Consider the following 24,086-nt stretch of genomic DNA (forward strand, 5'->3'; position numbering starts at 1 on the left):
ACATGACTGTAAGTTAGAAGTGGAGTTGCTGTTTTTAATTCAAATGTCTATGGAGATTCTCAGTCATCCAGGTCGTAGTTGTCCCAAAAGTGCTTTTTCAAGAAGCAACTGGACTTTCTAGTTTTTCTTGTAAAATGTTTTGCTTCTCATCCAAGAAGTTTCTTTAGCTCTGACTGGATGGTGGAGAAGAAAAGGATTTATATTCCTTGTAGACAGCAGGTCATTTGCATTCTTTTATAGAGTCATTGAGGCCACTTGGAAGTTTATCTGGGTCTTCAGGGTTACCTGATCAGTGCAAATGAGTGTGGAGCCTTCTTGGAACTGCTGTGTTGTAGACTAGAGATTGATGAAGTTGTATCCCTTCCCCTCTGTTGAGAGAGACATAGATGGTCTCTTTCAAACCAGCTGGTCTCTCTGTCTAAAATGTGGACTTTCTGTTCTCTCTGTCCAAAATGTGGATTTTTTGTCTTCAATGTAAATATTGATATGTGTGTGGGAGGTGGCCTTTGTCTTTTAAATGTTGAATCTTGTCCTGATAGGTTTGTTCTCCTATATTCTGCCATGTGTTTATGAACTGGTTGTTTTGTTTCCCCAGTGTACAGAGCTGCACATGTCTCATTGCATTGTACTGCATACCACATTGCTCAGTTCGTGTCTGGATGTTTTATCCTTGGGGTGGACAAGCTTCTGCCTTAGTGTATTATTGGGTTTAAAGTGTGCATGTATATTGTGTTGGCTGAAGATCCTCCTGAGCTTTTCAACATATGGAATGACAGCATTGCTTTGTTTATTGTTCTCTTCTTTGTCTGTTATAGAAGACAAAGTTCCTGCTTGGGGATTTGTTAAAGGCCCACTTGGGATAGTCACATGTTCTGAGGGCTTCCTTGATGTGTTTAATTCTTTTTCTTTCCCATCTTTGCTGATAGGCATCACTTTAGCTGTGTGGTATAGGGTTCTCATAAGTCCCATTTTGTGCTCCAGTGGCTAGTGAGAATCAAAATGTAAATATTGATATGTGTGTGGGGATTTTCTGTAAACTTCAGTGCTAAAGCTTCTGTCTTCTTTAATGTGTACTGTACAGTCTAGGAAGGCCAGACTATTTTCCTTAACATCTTTTACGGGTGAATTTGATGTATCTGTCCTCTGAGTTGATATGTTTAGTGAATGCTTCCAATTCCTGTGTTTTGATCTTAACTCAAGTATCATCCACATACCATTATACCAGTGAATGGGTGGAATTCCTGTAAAGGAGTTTCAGTGTTCTAAGCTCTTTGCTTTGAACCCTATTTACAAGATTAACCATTATTGCTGAAATGTTTAATTATTTGATTGACAAATTAATGCAAATTGAAGAAGCTTCTTCCACCCCTCTACCCACACCTTAACTTTTTAAATTTTGTATCTATTTTCTCTTCTCCTCACATCATGACTGTCAAACTCGATTTGACATATCATGATGTATCGTGATGGTTTTTGCCTTTGTGGAGCTGGGGTGGGTGTGGCCTGCACATGACGCATCTGGCCCATGGGCCACCAGTTTGACAGCCCTGCTCTAACATGCCTAACATGTCACAAAAATCCCTTAACATATAGCTTCCCATACATAGTACACTATATTTGTATTCATAAAATTACTAACATAGTGAACAAGACTAGATTAGCCTTTGAGAATGCCTTTTATTATCTCAGTGGGACTTTTATAAGGCCCAAAGTCATCCCTACAAATAAATATGAGGCTGTGGGTGATGCTTTGTTTTGCAGATTGATAGCTTTCTTTTGTGTTTATTTAACTTTGTTTTAAGATGGGACAAGAAGTCTACTAGGAGTAAAGGAAAAGTTTGGAAGTGCCTGTGGGCACTATCTAGTTGAAGATGGGGGTGGTGTGTGAATTAGTATATGAATAGGTGTGAGGCAGGAAACATAAACTTGTTGCAGGTACTTTTTACACTGGCCAAAACCTTAAATCAAAAGTCATCAATTGTAGAGAAAATACATTTGAAATCTGAAACTGTAATTTATGTCCTTATAAAAAATGTAGATTTTTTTTAAAGCCCTGAATTACCTTGCAGAATCATCAATCTATTCAAACAGGCATTCATCTCTCCTACATGCCCCAAAGCTTATAAGAAATAAAAATCAGGAGGAAAATGTCTTCTTGTATAGGATTGTGAGACCAATCTGTGCTGAATATCAAATGTGAAATATTAGTTTTTCTAGCTGGAAGATGCAATGTTACTGACTGTCATTATAATGACACTCGCTTTCTCACTAAGTGAGAAATAGTGATCTGTTTCCATTCTGAATGTACTTTTGTTAAGGTACCCCAGGGTCTTTGCAAATATAATAAAGTGCATATTTTATATTTTGTTGTCAACTCTCATTTAAAAATCCCCAAACACTAATGTCTAAGGGATTCAGTCATATTTGCTTACTGTCTTTAATGGTTTCATAGCAAGAGAAAATATAGAGGAAGATTGAAGATTTATATTTAAAAATGTGTTGCAGCAATGTACCTTGACTCCTGATGTTGGAAATATTTAAACTGCCATCCTCCAAATGTTTTAGATTTCAAACCCATAATCCTCAGTTATGCTAGCTGAGGAAATGTCTGACTTTTCTGAAGGAGACCATGCTCCATGTTCCATCTACTAAGGCAGTGTTTCTCAACCTTGACAATTTTAAGGCATGTGGACTTCAACTCCCAGAATTCCACAGCCAGCATTGCTGGCTGTGGAATTCTGGGAGTTGAAGTCCACATGCCTTTAAATTGTCAAGGTTGAGAAACACTGTACTAAGGAATGTCATCTGGCAGGACTCAGGAAGCAAGACTTTTCTGTGTTGGTGCCCTTTGGAACATCATCCCTAGAGATCAGATTGGCCCTGCCCCTTTCATAAGATCTTTAATAAGGCCTTAAAGACTTGGTGCTCTCCCAAGGCCTGGGATCGGGAGGAAGGGTTGAGCCCATGAATTGGCTGTATTATTTCTGATGGCTCTGTTGTTAACCTGCCTGTTGTTTTAAACTGCTTCCTTTAGTCTTCACCATGTTAATGAATTAGGTTAGAAAGATTTAAGCACCAAGACCCCAAATGACAGATGGACCTTCTTGCCTTGGTAATGAATACATTTAATTTTATAGAATAAAAGGCATCTCAGGAGCTTTACAATCCTCTCTTGCAGTATGGCGTTGTTTGGTGAGTAGGTTGCCATAGAAATGGAATAAATAAATAAATAAAATTTCATCCTGAAACAAATCACATTAGCTCCCCAAAGTAGGATTGCAGTCTTAACTGATAAATGCTTGGCAGCACAGAAAATGAAGAATGGCCAAACAGGTCAGTGTAGATAAACATACAATGTAGATAAACATACAGAAATTACATTTTACTTCGTTGGAATTTTAGATTTTAATTATATAGCTAAGGATAAAAGGTAAAATAGGTATGGATGAATTTTACCAAGATCTGTTACATCAACAGTGAGGAGTCCCAATTTTGTGAACTGCTTCTCTTGAAGCAAGAGGAATCTTAGACTGATGCTTAGGCTTCCGCTTTGTGGCTGGCTAAGCCTCAAGGCTGGTATGTTTTCAGGAGAATATTGAGACAGTGCCCCATTTGTGTTCAGGGAGAGGGTTCTCCACATAAAAAATAAGTAGAGTTGCTAAGAAATCAGAAGGCTTTGTGGGCATACTACTACCATATGCCATTAGCTTTGAGGAACCTTGGCTAGTCATTCCTAGTTATTTTACCAAGGAGTATCTTAGACAAGTTTTAAGATCTACCTGTCAACTCTCAGAATTGAAGCAATTGCCATAAATTAGTTGCCACTGATGTCAAAAGAGGCAATGTCAAGGAATTAAAAGCAAAAAGATCCCATCTTAACCTAACATGTAGGAATTGTAAGCTCTTGTGATACAGAAAGCACCGACATATCCCAGAGCCCACCCTGCTGAATTTAGAGAGGCTATTAAAATCTGGCTTTTCCAATAGATCTTGGGGATAAATAGGATATCAATCTTGATTCCTGTTGTACTCTGGGATTATATTTAAATTGGTTTTGTATTGTTCCTTGGTGAAGAAATGTAAACTGTTAGTGTGGTTTGAAAGAGAGCAAGAGAGGGAGAGGGAGAGGGAGAGAGATTTTCTTTGTGGAAGACAGAAAGTAAGCTTCTCAGAGACTGAAGTGAGTGGAGTGGCATAGGAGCCCCATAAATAAATAATGGAAACATCTTAAAGCTTATTGTCTGCCAAACTGACCAAACAAAATTTAGACAAATAATAATGGAGTTGATTCATAGATATAATGGGTTCATTTGCAACAACTGACATGTTATAGCCAATGATTCTCAGTGAGATGAAGGTGCCAAGTAGTCAGTCATTCTTGGCATCAAGCCATGTTAATCATCTTAACATAATGCCTAGAAAATGAGCCCATCTTTAGCTATCTTAGGTGAAACCATCTTCACTTATCCTGAGCCTTTCATATGAGTTAGGCTGTAAGTCAAAGGAAACAATTGAATGCATTTATCAGAATTTCCTTAGACGAAACAAAGGGCGGGGTTGGAACAAAACACTTTCCAAAATACAGAACATTTTCTGGTCCAAGGATAGATAATTACCAGAACTGATGGACTACACTTCCATAAATTCCAACCAGATCAGATCTCTATGCTTTGAAAAAGAGAGGGAGACAGACAAGATCTGATACAGTAGGTCTGGTGTAGAACTAGGGTTAATACCGAGCATTTGAGACCTTATTTTTCCTTCTTCCTTACATTTTATCAGCACAAATTTCTAGCCAGTATTTCCACCCATAATATTTAAAAACATACGGGTAAAGGAATATGTATGGGATCATATATATGTGTATGAAATAAAGCAAAAACATTTGTTTTCTTAATATTTGATCAAAAATCAAGGAGCCTATATAATGTTGCTTATCTTAAACTAGTGGTATCTATCCTGACTGGCAGCAGTTCTTTCACACTCAGAGCCAATTATTCAAAATGCTTTAACTGAAGTTACTTGGCACTAAACTTAGAATCAGATGCACACATCAAATAGAAAAGAAGGAAAACAAAGTGATTCTGTGAGGGGAAAAGAATCCAACCCTTATATTTGGGTAATATCTTTATTAGAGTCAGCAAAAATTGCTGCACATTTCATAATGTGCATGTTTGAATAGAATAGAGCTGGAAGGGACATTGGAGGTCTTCTAGTCCAGCCCCCCGCTCAAGTAGGAGAACCTATACCATCTCAAATAAGTGACTGTCCAGTCTCTTCTAAAAACCTCCAGTGATGGAGCACCCACAATTTCTGGGGGCAAGCTGTTCCACTGGTTAGTTGTCGTCACTGTTACGTGTGTCATACTGAGCTATAATATACAGTACCTTTCTTTGCAGAGATATTTATTAAGTATAGTTCATTCTTCCTTATTGCTATAAATTAGGTAGATAGATCAACATCTGGAAGAAAGATATAATTTGTTCTTATATATATTTCACTGTTTATAATATTTCATTGTATTATAAGATAGATACTTTTCAGAATTATATGTCATTTTTATTGCAATCCCTGACATTCAGATATGATGGAGGTATTGTCCCATCTTCAGTGTATATTTGTAATATAAACAAAATTATTTCTCATACATATCCCCATAGCTTAGTTGGTTTTGATTTTAGTTTGTTTTGTTTTTAAAAGTCAATAAAATAGGCAGGTAGCCCAAAGTATACAATAAGCTACTTGTTTTATAATCTGATAGGAAAGACACATTCAGCATTGAAATAATATTAACACTCCTAATATCAATCATGCAGAAATATTTATTATAGGTTTCAGTTAAACTAAGCCCAAGGCTATTCTCCTAGATGTTTTTCATAAATTAGCTCTTATGGATAGCAGAGGTTGTGAGTAACAGAAATTGAATAAGATCACAAGACCAAGAGCTGAGTTTTTAACCTAGATCCCACAACAATCACTTGTCACTGCTTTCAGTGGAGATTGCCATTCCCTTACAGAAAAGAGAGACTGGTTCTGATTACAGGACAAATCAGTATCTGACAAAGTCATTTCTGCTCCTTAGAAGTAAGCTTGCAAAAATGTTCAATAGCATAAAAGGGCGTTTTCAGGAACGACAGCCATGATACTTGGAATGAAGTGAAATCAGCAAGAGGGAATGTATGCATTTAGGAACAGATCCAGTGGTGGCATTCAGCCCGTTCGCACCACTTTGGTGGAACCAGTAGCTAATTTTTTGTTGCCCAGGCCCAGAATGGACTTCTGGAAGCGGCATCCACATACAGAACCAGTTGTTCACATATTTGAATCCCACCACTGAACAGATCATCTATATATCAGTCTTTCTCAATAAATACTACATATTAGTATACTACATACTAATTATACAATTCCAGAATTCCTAATGAGCTGGCTCAATCCTAGAAGTGAAATCCAAGTTGGAAGGGACCTTGAAGGTCATCTAGTCCAACCCTCAGGCAGGAAACCCTATACCATTTCTGACAAATGGCTGACCAGTCTCTTCTTAAAAACTTCCAATGCTGGAGCATTCACAACTTCTGAACGCAGTTTGTTCCACTGATTAATTGTCCTCACTGTCAGGAAATTTCTGCTTTCAGGTAGTTTCAGGTATCTGGTAGAAGAGCTGAAGAGAGGGGAGAAGCTGTTCTGAGGGACAGCTTTCGGGAAAAAGTTCATCCTCTTTCAAGTTTTTTTTTTTAAAAATTGTGTATATCTTTATTGCAGTATATATTCAGAGCATCATGTGAATCCCACTGATGTACAAAAAAGTGAACAAGAGTGAACAAATAACATTTAAAATTGATATTTGTTTCATTTATTTCAAAAGCATGGTTATCTAAAGTGTAATGCACCAATGCTGAAAATTAATCACCATTTTAGATTTAGCAAATTGTTTTACCATTATTACAGCTAAATAATTACATCCAAATTTGGCCTATAATTGGCAAATGGATTCTCGCATTTGCTGCATAGGAATTGTCCATTCCTCCATGGCTTTCAATATTTTCTTACTCTGCCCTGCAACAATTAAGAACTTTTCTGGAATCCCTGGCATGCTTGTTTCTTGATAGCTCTCTGTCACTAGAGTCTTTGTGTCCATTATAGATTCATTTGTCTATAGAATGCTCCTTCTTAAGTCTGAATGGCCATCGATGTTTAATTTTTTTGTGTTTCATTTTTTGTTTTGCAAACTGCATTTCTCAGTAAGCAATGTCTTTTGTCTTACTACTTTCCCATGAATATCATCTTTCCCATGAATATCATTTTTACCTACTGCTTTTTAATAAGATCTCTAGCTATTATTCTGGCATTCTTTGGGACTTCCTGACTGATTTTATATGGCACTTGCAGTGATTTTGACAGGATAGCTATTCCTGGAAAGATTCACTATTGTCTTAAATCTCAGTTTAAGTCTATATCTATGACAGTGGATTGGGAGATTCTCAAGAGTTTTAGAAATAATTTTGTAGCATTTTCCAGACCATTAGACATCAATTATTTTTTTTAAAAAATAAGTCTTCAGACATTTGAGTGGGGGCATGATGTCCTTTTGACTATGTAGTAATAATTATGGAGAGGAAAGTCAAAGTGTGTGAGATTTATATAGGGCATTTATATAGAGTATTGTTTAAACTCTATTTCCACAACTATCTTTACTTATCCCTTTAATTGAATTGACTGAACTTGGAAGCTGACCACTTTTTCACAAAGTTCTATGATATGTTGGGAGACTTTAAGGAAACTTGAAGGACAACAGTGTTGGAAAAGCATAGTATTGGCAACATGTTCCATGGTTCTAAAAATGCGCTTCTAGAAACTAAACAAAAACTTAACAAAAACTTAAATAAATTCCCTTAAGTCTATCTACTAGTTATCATTAAGAATGCAGTGTTTTCATAATTTTTATTTTACTTTCATGGATCAGGGTCAGTTTTATTAAGGGAAATTTCTTTCATGTAGATCAGAATCCTAAGTTACAGGATAGGAAAATAACTATTGCCGCTTTGCTTCTTTTCTTGTCCAGCAGCTCTTGCATCCTTTTCAAAGGAAAACTATTTAATAGTTCCAAGCTTCTGCCTGCTCACTGATTAGCATGTCACAATAGTTTTTGTCCCAGGCAGATGGGACAAATTTCACACTGATGGCACTGATTATAAAGCAGAGGGAGGACATTCAGAATAAGATCTTGCTGTTCAGTCTCATGGTGTTAGCCTTGAGACCAAAAGAACTATCAACAGAATGGCGATTAGATAGTGCTGCTTTTGAGGGTTATCTAGAAAAAAACAGGTTAAGGACAGATTATGGAGAAAATCTATTAATGTAGTTACCAAGAATCAACATGTATCAATCAATTAGAAGTTACAGTTCTGGATACATCAACAGAGTTTCTGGTTGGTGTTGTCATGAGCCTGTCACTCAGGTGCTTCATGCACTGTACTGGCTTCCTATTGGCTTTGGGGGGACAATTCAAATGGCTGTTCTTTTTAAATCTATAAAAACCATGTGGTAGATACCAAGATGTTTAGGGCCTGCTTTCTCCAGCCACAATCATCCTGTCTGATCCATGCATCAAAAACTGTTCTTGGTCCCCCATTTTTGTGAAGTGAGGGAAATAAGGCTCACAATGGCAATTTTACAATGGCTGTACCCTGCATTGTAGAATGGCTTCTCTGTGGAGATCAAAGTTCCCCCATATGTTTGGGTTTCTGAAAAGATGGTAAGATATCAGAGGCCTTATGAAGAATTAAATGATGCTGTTGTGTCCTAATTATTACAGTTATCAATATTTTCTGATATGTTTATTTGCTTTGAACATTTTCTTTATAATATAGTTGATCACATTATTCTTAACCTGCTGTTGGCTTCCAAGAGTCTGATTAATTGTGGGGATACATAAAACTATTAAATAAATAAACAATAACCTTCAGAGTTTCCATCAAGGAAGAATGCAGTAACAGCAATCAAGCCATTGTGTGGGACAGCCAAAATTTTGATTGATTCAGGAGATCACTGAGAAGGGTCAAGGACTATACAATCACATTCAAAGCCCAACTACTCCCAGAAATAATGGACTTTAACACCCAATGCGTATTTTTCAAAAGAAAGAGGCCTGGGTGTATCCTCTACTGTTAGTAAGGATGGTTTGCATTAACTTTGAAATGTACATGATTTGATAGTAAGCAATCATAGGAGGGAATTAAGAGCACAAAGAAGAAAAGCAAGTGACCAAAATAATGTATTAAAAACAGCTGATTAGATCACATAAGGCACAAGGCAGTACTTAATTATTCTGGCCTATTAAGAAAGAACTCTGCAGAGAAGAAAACATCTGAAGGCTCAGTCAGTGTAGCCATACTGGTGACAGTGTTATAGTAATCTTATATGCATTTCTCAAAAGAGAGGTGCATAACATATGGTTATTTATATGTGGCGAGCCAAACTAACAAATCATTTAAATTGAAAAATAAATTAAAATGACATGTATGAGCTAAATAGAAAAATGATACATTTCTGTATTGTTATTTCTTCCTGAAATCACCAGGGCTTGGATGCAAATATTGTTGAATTAAAGCCAGTATGCTTCTGTCAACCCCATGGTTATTTGTTTTAACCACTGGATGAAAATATAATCTAAGCCATCTGTACCAATAAGTCATTTATATATGTTAGCAATGTAGGGTGTCATTTACAACTAATGCATCCAGGCTACAATCTTCTGTTCATTTAACTCAGATAAAATACTGTTGGCCTTGCTGCTGAATAGAAAGAAATATGCTTGAGCTCATAATCATAGTATCATTGCTGCATGACTGGACAATGTTAACAAAATAAAGAATTTGTTCCTACTTTTAAAGATTGAATTCAGAGCCATCCAATTGAAAAGAATAAAGTAGGAAAACTGAGTACTTGTTTGGTAGATGCCACAAAATATTACTGCCATTAAGAATACTGGGAAGTTGAATCATTCCAGAAGATGACACAGGTACTTCCCTATTGTCCTATGAAAATTACATTAATGTGTCCATGAAGTCACCAGGACTCAAACTCAACTCAAAGGAGATTTAAATGTTTAAATTACATTAGTACAGGAGCTCATTAACTCAGAAGGATTTTTAAAATGAAATATGCAAGTTCACAGAGAATAGTCCATAAATAATTATTAAACTATGACAGCCAAAAATGATACGTTTTTCAAAACAATATTTCAAACAGTTGGAACAAGTAATAATTGTTAGCTAATTTAAAATTATATGAACTTGTTTGAGGTTGGCCTCTCTTGGAGCAGATGTTCTGGACTGGATGGATATTTGATTTGCCCTTGAAGGTAATTCTTACATAAAAAAATAACACGCAAAGATTTTTTAAGTTGTAACAATGTCATAATCACTTCTGCAGTGTAAAAATATGTAGAAGTGTAAGTAAAATTTCTCAGATTTTTTGGCATATAGCTTTGATTCAGAAAAAAAGCTAGGGTCATCTATATTAGGTGTCTTTTGTCTGATGTTTTCAGATGTGTTGGATTAAAATTCCTCTAAGTCTTATGCTGGGAACTGTAATCTAACACACCTGGAAAGCAGCAGGCTTTAAAACGGTGCTCTAGTAAAAACAATGCCAGCCAGCCAGCAAAAAAAAAAAAAAAAGTTGAAAAAAGCAGCTGAATTAGCTAATATGTGATCTTGCCTGATTTGTAGATTTCACACTGGTGGCTTCAAAATCTACATAGTAAATACAATTGTTTACAAATGTTCAATCAAAAGTTTGATATGTTTCCATGGATTGAACAAAGCATCCGGAGAGGACTCATATGGCCAGGAGACCCTGAATCATTGATATACACACAGTAACTGGAACAGAGGTATGTCCAGGCTGAGCACAGTGCCTGTAAGGGAATGAATTGTTAAGACCCAAAATTCCAAATATATTGAATAGTATCTTTCATGGAAAAGATACTGAAAGATACTGAAAAAGTGAAGTTTTTGTGTCTATCTTGATGGGACTCATGTTCCCCGACAGTGTGATTGGTGAAAATAAGCCAAAGGCTGAGAAACACTGGGAGGAAATACATGAACAGAAACAAAAATATGCTTGGGGGCCTTCTAACCTCTGTCCTTTGACTCAGCCTTAGGAACACAAAGTGGCAGAAATTGGACTGCTTCCATCTAATAATTGATTGGATTTTTACAGTCAAAAGCTTGTGTTACTTCAGTTGTCATCAGAACCAGGTTGCCGAAATATCCATAGGTGGCAGCCAAGAGTTATAGTATTCTGTTTCTTCCAGATTTTTTGAACCCAGCTGTGATGGTCCTGTTCACTCTTGCCTTACTAATCTATATGAATGAGCACTAGCACTGTATGTTCTAACACATATGTGATAATGCACATTATATAGCTTGTTCATTATAGCTGAACTGCAAAGGTAGGACTGTAGTTATGCATCCAAGAGCTCTAAGCACAGAAATGATGCCACTTTGCTCCCTAATTGAAGTGATTCCAGTTTGTGGGTGGCCAATACAATATGTCCATCTCAAAGAGTCTGGCTCTACAAATTACACTGAGTCAAAGTTACAGTAATTATCTCCAAGTCTCAGGCCAAAATGACACACACCAAAAAGATATTACTGAGGTACCACCTTTAGGTACTTGCAGTTTAAATCAAGCAAACCATATTTTGTATCATTATGAGGGTATGAATTTAGTCTAGGTCTATAGCTGGATTCATGCATTGGAATAAGTAACATGGTTTATTTAGATTTGGTTACCATGACATGCAAATCCAGCCATAGCACAAGGTTTAGAGTTAGCATGTCTAAATGAGCTTGCTATGCCTTGTTCAGTGTAAAAATTGAACCACTATGACTTTTGCATTGGTTAGGGATTTTGGATTCAACTAAGCTAAAGAACTGAGAAAGTATGAAGCACAATCAGCATTTCTCAATGTTTGCAAAATGTAAACAGGTCCCTATTGATGGCATGATGATATCAACAAGCAAAGTGACTGAGAGCACAACAGTGTCTGTCCAAAGCTAAGCTGTCATGTTTTCCTCCAATAAATAGATCTGATCACTCAGAAAGCTGCCCCTCAAATGGCACTAAAAGATCACATATCAGAGGACAATATGGGGAAATCAGTTTAATATCAGCATCTGCAGAGGTGAGGATCTCTAATCTATGCTGTCTAATCGGGGGAGGGTAAAATTAATAAAGGTATCATGAACTCAGTTACATCACCCAGCGAGCCTAACCCAAGTTCAACATGTGGAAGACATTAGAGAATTCCAAGGCAGAGATGCATCTTCTTAATGAATTGATATAGTCAGTGCTTTTTTTCTAAAAAAAAAAAAAAAAAAAGGTACCAGAACTCACACACGTCATACAACCCGCCTTGCCTACCCTACAAGGTTCCATCCAAAAATGGTGCCGGAACTCCGTTCTGGGCGTTCTCTGAGAAAAAAAGCCCTGGATATAGTGATAGAAAGCACATCTGGCACTGTGGTGGTGCAGTGGAGAACTAGTGTAATTGGCTAAATTCAGGCAATGTGTTTAACTTGATTACTGAGCTAACCTATTTCTTGGTTTACATAGGCCAATGAATCATAATACTAAAAAAGTATTAAAATCATAATACTAAAAAGTAACTAAATTCCATATGTTATATAAATACAACCATAGAATAAAATGGGAGTTATTGGTGATCACAGAGACTACACATCAATTGTTTGTTATAAGATTTCTTTGAACAGAGAGGATCAACATGCAGGCAACACAGGAGATCACTTTATTTAAACGTCAAAAGATGTTAAGACAGACCAGTATTCCCAGAAAAAACATGCTGCACAACTCAGCACAGCAGCTCAGCAGAGACTTGGTGAAAAGTACCATACTTTGCTTGGACATTTTATTTTTATTTTGCTTTAAAAGCTTCTCTTTTGGGGGCTTTTACCCCCCTTTCTTTTACCATTAGTATAAACAGTCTCTGTTGGAAACAGTCCAGATGGCAGTAGTTTCCTTGTGATTGTTTCTGCAGTTATGTACAACATCTGGATTTTTTTATTTCATTTTGTTTACATCAGGTATAAAAGAAATTGCAGGTTTACAAAGAACAGTTTTCAGGAAAGAAAGAGAACATATCAAATAATAAACAAAAAGCGAGAAAGAGAAAGAAGTAAGAGATAAGATAGCATAGAAACTGGGACCATAAATCTGAGAAATTTAAAAAGTGGTATAAAACCCCCTAGAAGGAATACCATGCAGTTAAGAAACACTAACTCTGCCAATACACAACTCTCCTAAATAGAATATTTTTCACTTTTTTAATTTTTAAAAAAATGCATTTTAATTTAAAAAAAGCTAAAATTGTAAAGTTGAGCCTCCAGTCAGCAGTAGCTAGTAAGCCAAGGAGACCCTAAACTTTGGTGCTATCCCAGCTTCACCTCAAGCCAGGATCTTCATGATTTGGCTAGAGCAGAAGGGTCTTTGGCAGGGAAAGGTGCTACGTTTTCTGATGGAGTGATGAATTAGTGCAATTATCATTATTCCAACAGCTTCCACCTAGCTTTCTCTGGGACTGAGCCCCCAACTATTTAGCACCAATGCTCCTATTTAGGAGCCACTAGGAACCATCCAGCTTTGCCCTTTGAAGTTTCATGATCAAATGGATGAAATTCCCAGATCCCCTTGTTTAAATTAATTTGCAATAAATGGAAATGAAGTTAGGATAGCATTCAGTCTGGCCTCTCTTTCCTTCAACACTGCATTCAAATTAGTACAGTACTTGGGCATCTAGCTCCACTCTGTCCTGGGTGGTCAATCCCAATGCTTGTCAACCAGTGATCTCTCTGGGCTCGTGCTTGGTCTCTTTGGGTCAGGCTTAATAAGGGGGTGATGGGATCTGGTAAATAGAAATACAAAGCTAAAACCAAATTACAGAGAAGAAATTAAGCAGATTTTAGTTGTATTGCTGAACACAGATACTGTGCTGTACTGCTCAACGCAAGTGCTCTTCAGAAGCTTAGTTAGATCATTTGCTTGGTTTGAATAAGGTGTCAGTTCCAATCCTTCACAGTTATTAAAAGTTTGAAAAGGATCTCAGGAATACAGAACTAGGAAGAATCTCCCTTTTATAATCTGGAAAATATGTTGCTGCCATAAAAAAAAGTTAGAATAGATAATCTATTATATAAATTATATAATGATTCATCTTTTCAGTGCATTGAACTTGAATAAACTGTGATTACTATCCTGCTTTAAATTACAATTTCTAATAAGTACAGATTATTCCTGCTTATTTTTACTTTTGGGAAAACCAGCATTTGGGGGCTATAATCAGAACTTGTTAATGTATGTTGGCCAGGTCACTTATCAATGGAAAAACTCACAGAAGGAAACATAACAGCTGTCTATAGTCTGTTCAGCTCCACTTTCCTTTGAGGTTTCTCTCACTCTTCTGAATGTCTACTCAATGTACCAGTGTTGTACACTATTACTACACTATGTCCACTATGTTGTCCCACTATGATCTGCACTATGATACTATTAATACTATTAAATCATTTTGTAAGTTAAAGTATCATCAGAATCACATCCTCAGCCATAATTTAAAAAGCACAAGGACATAGAAAAAGGGTCTTAGTTGACCCTCTGCCTATTGGATTCCAGTAGCCCATAGGCATCATGTTCACTAGCGGAACTGAAGGTTATCAGTACTTGGAAGGAACTGATTTTGGCCTGAACTGCCCTGTGATTTATTTTCTTTATTAAATGGAAGATTAAACTCAACATTAATCAATAAGTTGTTTCAACCATTTATACACTTCCAATGTACAAATCAGTAACTCTCTAAGAGAGGCACTAATTTTATCCTTAGGGTATTGTTACCTGAATAGCATATTATAACACACTACTCTTATAAACAAAATGTCCTGGTTGCAAAGTGTTCCACTGAATAAATTCATCAAACATATAAAATAGAAAACAGAATATATGTACATTGAAAATTCTTGATTAATGACACTATGGAGCATCTGTATTAGATTGTGAATTATCCCAATTCCAGAAGATTGTAATCTCTTACTGGAATCAAGATAATGCATCAGTTCTCATGCAAAGATCAAGTTTTACCACTTCATGCCCATTTAATCTGGGACTTAATCAAAAGTTACTTTTTATCATGGGATTCCATTATAATAGCACTAGACCAGAGAGATTAGCTGGGAAGAGTCTGTTAAGCTTTTTAATCTAGTTTTCATTAACTTTGTTCCAGGAAACCCACACCTGCCAACATAGTGAAAAGAGTGAGCTAATGCAGAGAAAGCAGCACAAGAAATATGAAAGGCCGAGTTCCTATGGAAGAAGGCATTTTAAAATTTTGCTCCACAAATTTCTTCCATTGACCACAGCAGCTGCTGGGAGGTGTACATGTACAATCAGAAATGAGTCAGCAAATCACAGTTACTTACATATTGTTTTTAAAAAAGCCAAACAAATAAAAAACTCAGTATGGTGTATCACAGACACAGGACTCAGGTCCCAAGACTGGTTCCTCAGACTCATTCAGGCCATTCAGTTACAGGTTATTTACAACATATTCTTATTCTACAAAAATGAAACAAGGGGGAAAAAGGCAAATGAGGAAATGTCAAACCAAGCACAAGGTTTGATATTTTGTACATCACTGTGCAAAATAGCCCCAATGCAACAGGTGCTTGAGATTGGTGAATAGTGCTCAGCAAGAAACTTTCCAAAAAGATGAGAAAAAGGAACATGTGCACAAATTGGGAGAAGGAGGAAACACCAGATGTGAAACAGAATATATCCTAAAGGGAAAGAGAGCAAAAGACTAGAAAATGCCTCCATCAGGCTGATTTAATACATTTTGTCAATTACCTAAAGCACCTTAAGCGTATTTACTTGAAAATGTAAGTCTTGTTTAAATTGCATCTGAGTAAGCATAAGATCAGGATGCAAGGAAGAGCCTCCACATGGTTAACTGGAGAAGCAGATTGTTAGAAGTACTTTTGTATTAGTGATTTATGAATTTGGTTTTAGTCCCCTACAGAGCCAGCTATACTTTTAAGATAGTGGCTGTACTTTTACTTTGCAGTACTGCTTCAGTTAAAAGTGGATTTAGTAAAAGACAACTCACTAATTGAAAGGGACAGTTCCAGATGTAATTCTAGTCTCTGGGGATTGTAATACAAATCAGTATTTGCATCACAGGTAGTTGTCCTTTTATCTTTTTTAAAAAGTCAGTGACGTTCTTTCAAGTTATTGCTTTTTGGAGAAAGGGGTTAAATAGGACTTCAAGCTTTAAAGTAGCTCTAGATATAACTGACAAGAACCACCACTAGGATTATAAATGATCCAGGCAACCTGCTGTGCAGGGGTGTCAAACTGCCGGCCTGTGGGCCGGATGCGTTATCTGGAAGCCGTGCCCACCCCATTGCTGGCAATGGAGAAAAAGCTCCGATACGTTGCTCGACGTCATGTGATGTCACAAGTTTGACATGTCTGCTGTAGTGGGACCACTGAGATTCTCTGCTACTACTGACATCACCCTAGTGCTAAAGAAGAAAGAGGTCTGAAATAGAAACTTTAACAAATATGAGGTCTAGAAAAATCTACCTGCCTGACACTTCCATTTCCAACTAATCAGATTGGAGAAAAACTGCATAGCCTTTGTAGGAATTTGGAGGTTCTGGAGAATGCTACACTAATACAGAAGGACTAGAAAAACTTGCATTGCCTACTAAATGACTGAACAGATGACACTGTAAGATGTTTTGCTTCTCTTGTACATAAGCTAAGAATTGTGGAGGCTTATTTTATGTTTTCAATTCCTAAAGCCAATTAAAGCCTGAAAAGTCCTAACAAGGAATAAAAATATTATCACCCTAGTGGAGTGGAGGACCTCAGGTCTTATATTTTACAGCACTTTCTTGAAAAAGGTGTCCAAGTATGGAGGTTTTGGAAAGTTATAATTATGTCTCTCCCATTTGCATAAATTTGGCTGGAAAGAAAAATGAAGGAAGACAAAATGTGCAAACACATAATCTCTTGACCCTGTCACCAGCAATTTGTATGGATTTTGAGCGAGGAGACTTCTCTGAGATAGAATATTCACATTCACATCAGCTGCACAGAAGGATTGTGCAGTTCTTACATAAGTTTAAAATCATTGGCAAAAATGTTACATATATAGCACCTATGCTGTTGCAGACAATTAAACCAGGACATTAAAGATTCAGTCTAGTTAGATTTTCATTTTCTATGCAACAGTTTTCTTTAAACCAGTCTGGGTGCACCTTTTGTCATAACTTAAATCTATTAAGTCATCCATTGGGTTCCAAAGCAAATTAATATTTCCAAAGCATCAGTTACATAAAACAAAATATGTACATATGTATAGTTATACAAAGATAAATGAGCACCTTGGATTTGCATGAGAAAATCAATCATAAACTCCCACTAGAGTGTTAGATGATCCACCCATTAAAAATCAATGAATACAGAAGTATTTGAATGATAGAGTTGCTATGCAATTTGCTACCAATGGAAAGTAAGGGGAAATACATTACACTACATTTTTCTAACAACCAAAAGGCCTCTTTGACTTTTAAGATTCCTTGATACACTTTTTGGATAGCAATATTATGAATTATTTAGTTGATATTATGACTGGCAACTACCATTGCCTGACATTCTTCTTCAGGAAATGGTTTACTGTCACTATTGACAGTTGAGTGGTGAGAGATTCTGTAATTTCATCTGCAATCAGTCAAATAGGAAGTACTAGCACAGGGGTCTTCAAACTTGGCCCTTTTATGACTTGTGGACTTCAATCCCCAGAATTCCTCAGCAAGGCGTGCCTGGCTGAGGAATTCTGGGAGTTGAAGTCCACAAGTCATAAAAGGGCCAAGTTTGAAGACCCCTGCACTAGCATTTTTACAATAGGATAGCTAGCTTGAAACTGTAATTGGCTAGAGAGCCTTGTTTTTAACTGTTTGTTAAAAAAAAGTGACTATTTGAATTGGCAATTATTTTGAATCACTATCACTGCATCTTGACTTGCATTTACCAATTAATTAAATTTACCAATTAATTAAATTTCTTTTATTTGTCATGTGCCTGATGTCTTTACATTCATAAGACCTGCAGTACTGGGATGTAGGTATTTAACTGTATTCAGCAAAACTGGAATCTGAAGGAAATGTTGAAAATACAAATTTTTAATAAATATTATATGAATAATATTACAAAATATTAATGAAAATATCTAGCATCCAAAATGGAAATGGCATGGGGAGAGGGGCTGTTTTCCATCCATGTTTCAACACATTTCCTATAATTTGCTTTTAGCCACCAAATTCATCTCAGGCTGATCATCTGAATAGATGGCCAAGTCAATAGAGAGAAGACCTGCTGTCTTCAATCTAAAACTTTTGTTTTTCCTTTCTCAGTTTTCTTTTTGGTTACTATTTTTAGAATGGCAGCTCTGTTGAAAAATCACCCAGACAAATGGCCCCTAATCCTTTGAAAGCAAGGTCAAACTATTTTATGGCTAGTTATGAAATTCTGAATGGGCCAACTCTTAGTTGAATAAAATGCTTATTTTTTACTGTCTTGTCTTAAAGGTCTAAAGTAATAAACTTTGACTTTAGCTTTCAAAAGTGGCAACATCTTCTTTGCTTGCATTTTTATTGCCTTCCTCCCAGTCAGATATCCTCTAATATATGCTAGAACACAGCTTTCATTATCTCCTGTTGCATTTGATAACTGAAAGTTCCAGTCCAAATATCTCAGGACACCAAGTTGGGAAAGGCAGTTCCAGTTTCTAAAAATTGCTCTGGGCAGATTTTGGCTAGATAAGTAAATTCAATAGAATGAAGTAAAACTCCTTTGAGTGGCATTGCTTATTCCAGCAAAAGGAGTAAGTGAGCAACACAGGAATTCAATTTATTAACAGAAACCTTTGCTTTCAGAAGAAGAGCTGGTTTTTGGCTAGGACTTATATTGTCCAATACAAGGTAGTTGATGCAGGGATAGGAGAATAATTTTGTTCATTAGGTTTAGGTGTTTCAGAATGAAAGGCAGCTGCTGGTTTAATTAGTCAGTCAATCTTCTAAGCCAGGGGTGTCAAACTGCTGGCCAGAGGGCCGGACGTGTCACGTGGAAGCCACGCCTGCCCCATTGCCGGCAATGGCAAAACTGGCCCGATACGTTGCGCGACATCACGTGACGTTGCGAGTTTGACATGACTGTTCTAAGCAGTTCCAAGCAACATAGTCAATAGGCATTGGATGTTACCCTTCCTTCCTTAGGCTCTTTATGCTGAACTAAACTATTCAGCTATTTGGTCTAGCCTGGATTTAAAAGATTACCCCAGCCTTCTTTTAGTAGTCAGAAAAGAGTAAGATCTGTTAATCCATGGCTAGATCCTCCTCCCTTGAAGTGGTAATATTAAGACAGAGTTTCAGGATCATGAGCAACTTCACAGCCCAGTTATTAAACTGCATTTTTGTTCAGATAATGACAATTTCATAGCAGCACAGATTCATCTGAAAGCACAAGAGCTTTTCCACATACAAAAGATTAATTAATCTGAACTATCAGTCCTTCTGACATTATAGTATACCAATCCATAGTGGCTAAGCAGTCCCCTTTACCTCCTTCTACATTGGGATGGGTTCTGGTTCATAATTCATAACTTGCTTGGTTTCTAATCTATTCCATCTGACTTTATTCATGTAAAGAGAAGGATAGATTCATATTATGAACAGATCATCATAAAGAAGTTTTCCTCAGTCATTGCTGCTATAAAGACTGATAGTTCTAGGCTACAAAGTGGATAGTTTCATCTTAACAAAATACATTCTGCTTGAAGGAAATAAGAGGCACGGAGACCTCAAAAAACCTGAAACTATGTAACATTTATGAATGGAAATCACTATTGTCTCCTGAAGATCCTTGTAAAAGCCATCTTCCACTAGTGCCATGCAGATGTGTTAAACTATAACTCTCAAGCTAGGTAAATTATAAAAATCTTGGAGACAAGTGTGGAAAGTTTGCACAGTTATCTAACTTTGTTGATCAAGACCACTTTGGATCCTATGTTGTTTACAATTAAAATCTATGTTAAACAGATGGAGGGTTACAAAAAGACTTCATTGATAATAAAATAGAGAAAATGGTGAATGAAAAAGCTCTACAAAAATATAGGAAGCCAAGAAAACATTAATTTTGTACTTCTTACACATTATATTGTTCATTTCATTTCATACCCTTGGCTCAGGGAAAGCAGTGCAAAATTCGATCCTTCCATCAGTAATATTATTTTTTGTTACTAATTTTTATCCAAATGGTCAGTATTCTTGGCAAGCATTCATTAGATCAAAAATACAAATCCTTCTAGCTTACATTTCTGCTTAGTTAAGGAGGGGTTAAAGCAGTTTTAGACAGAGAAATAGGCTATAGGCATACTTAGATAGGTCTTGTGTTGCTCCTTGTTGGCATGTGACCACAGCTCGAGAGTATGCTCTTTACAATGATCATTATCTTTACTTATATCCTATTAAGTATTTTTTTTCTCCAAATTGGGCCCCTAACCCATGCCTAAGAAGGACAAATTGTTCAAAATGAAATGGGGGTGGGGGGAGAGACTAAAGGAACAATCTATGTTCTAAAGCAGTCCAGTGAAAACTAGGCATCCTCAATGGCTACAGAACAATGGGATAAGATGAGGAAGGAATTGTATATGCTATAAAAGAATTTGGATGGTTATCTAGTACAATAAATAAAAATGAATTCTCCACTGTAACCTTTTAAGTGTGTCCTGAATTGTTATATTACACTTACATAAGAGGAAAATAAACCAGCACTGACTTCACAAGATTCCTTTATAGCAAGATCATTAAGAAAAAAGACACTATAAATACATTCTATATAAGGACTAGGTAAGTGCAAAATGTAGCATATGAAGTAGGAAAATGTTCCTTCTCACTTCCTAAAAACACATTTTTAAAAAGAGAAAATACTGAAAATCTGGGCAATATCACCTGAATGCTCAGAACTATATAAGGCCAAAGGTATTTGGCACAATCTATCTATAGGCCTTGTAACTGATTTGCCAGTATAAACCCAACAGGCTTCACCATGAGAGAAAGCAAGAGGCAGCGACAGGAGCCATGAGAAGATGATAGATTTAGCACAGGGGCATTGGCAGTGGAGGGGGAGATGACTAAATGAGCACCACGCCATTGTGTCTGTTTTGTAAATATGTTGTGAGGCCTCGTGTACAAACAAAAGGAATAGAGCTGGCATCACAATGATACAATGCTCATTTAGTCGGTTTGACAAAAGCACTGCTGCAGATGCCTCTGGGTGAATATGTTCTACTACTAAAATTTTAGCCGATGGAAGAAAAAAATTGTGAAAGAACCGAGGTAAGAAATTTGACACTTTTTGGTTGTCTCCTCTCACATGCTCGGCTGGAATAAGAACTAAACAGATGTAGTGCTTAGATTAAAAAACAGTCTGCTGTGGATTGTTTGGGCTCCATTTCCTCAATGAGGCACTCTGCCATGAGATTAAAGTGAGGCTGAATTGCCTCAAGAAATCATTTTGCTCTGATTTCAAAGAGTTTTGCATGCACAGAAGATCTATCCAGTAAAACAGCCATACTGCTGTTCAAAAATGGGGAATTGCATTGAGTGGTTTTGCACTGGAGAGATGCCTTTACCCAAGCTTTCAACAAGGTACTGTATCTCTTCATATGTCTGCATGGCACTACTGAAAAAGCAGAGATGTGCATTATGGAGAACTTAATCATTATGTCTTCCTATCGCAGAAGCTAAAATTCAGACGTATTTTATTTGATCAAACCTAAAGGCTGCAAAAGCTTATGGCTGTGGAGTGCACTGACTCCTCCTATAATCTAGAAGTTGGCAAATGTGCCTCAAAGAACATTGATAGGACATTTATAGAACATTAGAGGCCAAGTGCTGGCTTGACATCTAAAATTTCAATTTTAAATGTAAAACACATCAATATCAATAGAAACTACTCTGACATTTTCTTGAGACAAATTCTGTGATCAGAAGATTTATATAGCTAGTCTAAAGAGTTCCTTAAGTATATTATAAATCCTGGGGGAGGGGAGGGTCGCTTCATATGAGATTGCTCTTCAGTTGTCCCAAACTTAATGCCTGATAGAGATCAATGTCAAGACTGATTGGAGTTGCAATCAAAATCAACTAGTTAGGGGAATACTTGTGTATTGATGGCTATTTGTTTGGCAAATCATATAAATGACATGCAAGGCTAAATGTTTAAAGGTATATATTCAGCATTGCTTAAACTGTTACTTTCCAGATGTATTTTTTCCCAAGTTTTGTAATCCTCAGCCAGCAGGACTGTGCTGACTGAAGATTAGTAGAGTTGAGTTCCAGCACATCTGAATGGCAACAGACTCAAGACAGCTCCTATAAAAAGGATCTATTACCCTGTGTCCCCAAAATAATGTGAGAGAAAATGAATGGGAAAAAAAAAGAGATTTGCAAGCACATTGATAAACCGTACAAAACTGGAAAAAGTGATAATGTTGCTGTCCATTAAGAGATGCACTACAACAATCCATTGTCCCTTTGATCACAGTTTTCTGACCTCTTGTGCTTTTCAGAAAGAAATGACATGGAATGGCACAAGAAGGGGAACCCACATGCAAATTGTGCATAGGTTGTGCTGCTGATTCAACTCTGTGTGCATCTGATGCAAGCTGCAAGGATCCAGGAAGTGGATTTAAGTTACTGGAAGTAATCCAGTCAGCACCAATTTCAGTTGGAGGGATTGTGGGAGTGAAATTCATAGAAAAGTATAACAAGAAAAAGGTAAACTGAAACTGAAAACACTATTAACTCAGGAGGCTCCTTCCTATGGAACCAAAAGGAGAGATGACTAAACACAGAACATAATTCCTAGAACTGAAGAGCAAACAGCATGGCCCAGATCAACCAAATAAAATAAAGTGGAGGAGAAAAGTGTTTATTGGGAGTTTGAAAGTAAAAAAGACCTTCATGCAGATTAAATAAGGAGGGTACAAAGACAAGTGTTAACAGTCTTACTAGGTCTTTGCCTATGTTGATTGTGGCAAGAAAGTCGAAGGGCAGCAACTGCAGGAAACGGCTCCAAGAGCAGCAATGACGCTTCCACTCTCATGATTTCTGGGGTTTGCTTTTCTTTATTTTATAAAAAAAAAATCCTCATTTTAGGGCTCCACAGACTTTGCTATTGCCCTGTCTGTTAGCACTGCCCCTGCAGAAATACAGCAGCCAGCTCTGTGTGGCTATCTCCAGTCTCTTGCCTTACACAAGAACATTTATGTTGGGAACACTGGATGTGTGGGATTTCTTGATCTCCCCAATTATACTGTAAAACCAGGAGTTTATGACAGAGGCAGAAAGCCCAAGAATAAAACCCACCATTCTCTTATCACCAGAGTTATTGGAGGTGAAGGGAGAGCAGTATCTTGCAAAGGAGACCCAACTGTCTCCTCTTTCACTGTTCACCTGCACAGATCCCAAAGGAAGTGATGGGCACTCTGTGGTGTTTATCCAGACCACAGGTTCCAGAGAAAAAAGAAAGAAGGCCTAGGAGCGAAGACAACCAAGATTGGCTCATTTGTCTCCATTCCATTGTAATCCAGTTATTTTTAGAGTGCAGACTGCACATTGGGGTCCAATGTTTCTCGGTCAGGAGACTCAATGTAGTTGGCTGCTTCCTGGAGCTTCAGCAACATTGCCATCTGTATAAGTAGGATGAAAGACTGATAAGTAATGATTAAATATACCAATTTTTCTTAGCTTGATGCCTTCTTGTGTATTGAGGCTCCCCTTCTTTTCAACAGTGGCTGAGAATTATGGGAGTCAGTGTTACAATACACCTGGAAAGCAGCAGAAGTAAGGCAGGTAGGTGCAGATATAACTCAACAGATGTACTTCAGATTGAAAATAATCTGCTACAATGAATATATAGGGTACCAAGATTACCACAGAAAG

At 37.0% G+C, this 24,086-nt stretch overlaps 1 protein-coding gene across 7 annotated transcripts in view; it reads right to left on the reverse strand.

Annotated features, from left to right (window-relative positions):
- Window positions 1-12,791: 12,791 nt before the first annotated feature.
- Window positions 12,792-24,086, reverse strand: part of NAV1 (neuron navigator 1) — a 249,828-nt gene continuing 238,533 nt past the window's right edge. For all 7 annotated transcript variants that reach the window (XM_039329353.1, XM_039329352.1, XM_039329354.1 and 4 more), the window contains one exon: window positions 12,792-23,833. In XM_039329353.1, the coding sequence (XP_039185287.1) occupies window positions 23,741-23,833 (93 nt within the window). In that variant the 3' untranslated portion in view covers window positions 12,792-23,740. The remainder of the gene's footprint in view (window positions 23,834-24,086) is intronic.

Source organism: Crotalus tigris, unplaced genomic scaffold (genome assembly GCF_016545835.1).
Source record: "Crotalus tigris isolate CLP2741 ecotype Arizona unplaced genomic scaffold, ASM1654583v1 scf7180000024396.1518868, whole genome shotgun sequence".
Taxonomy (NCBI): Eukaryota; Metazoa; Chordata; class Lepidosauria; order Squamata; family Viperidae; genus Crotalus; species Crotalus tigris.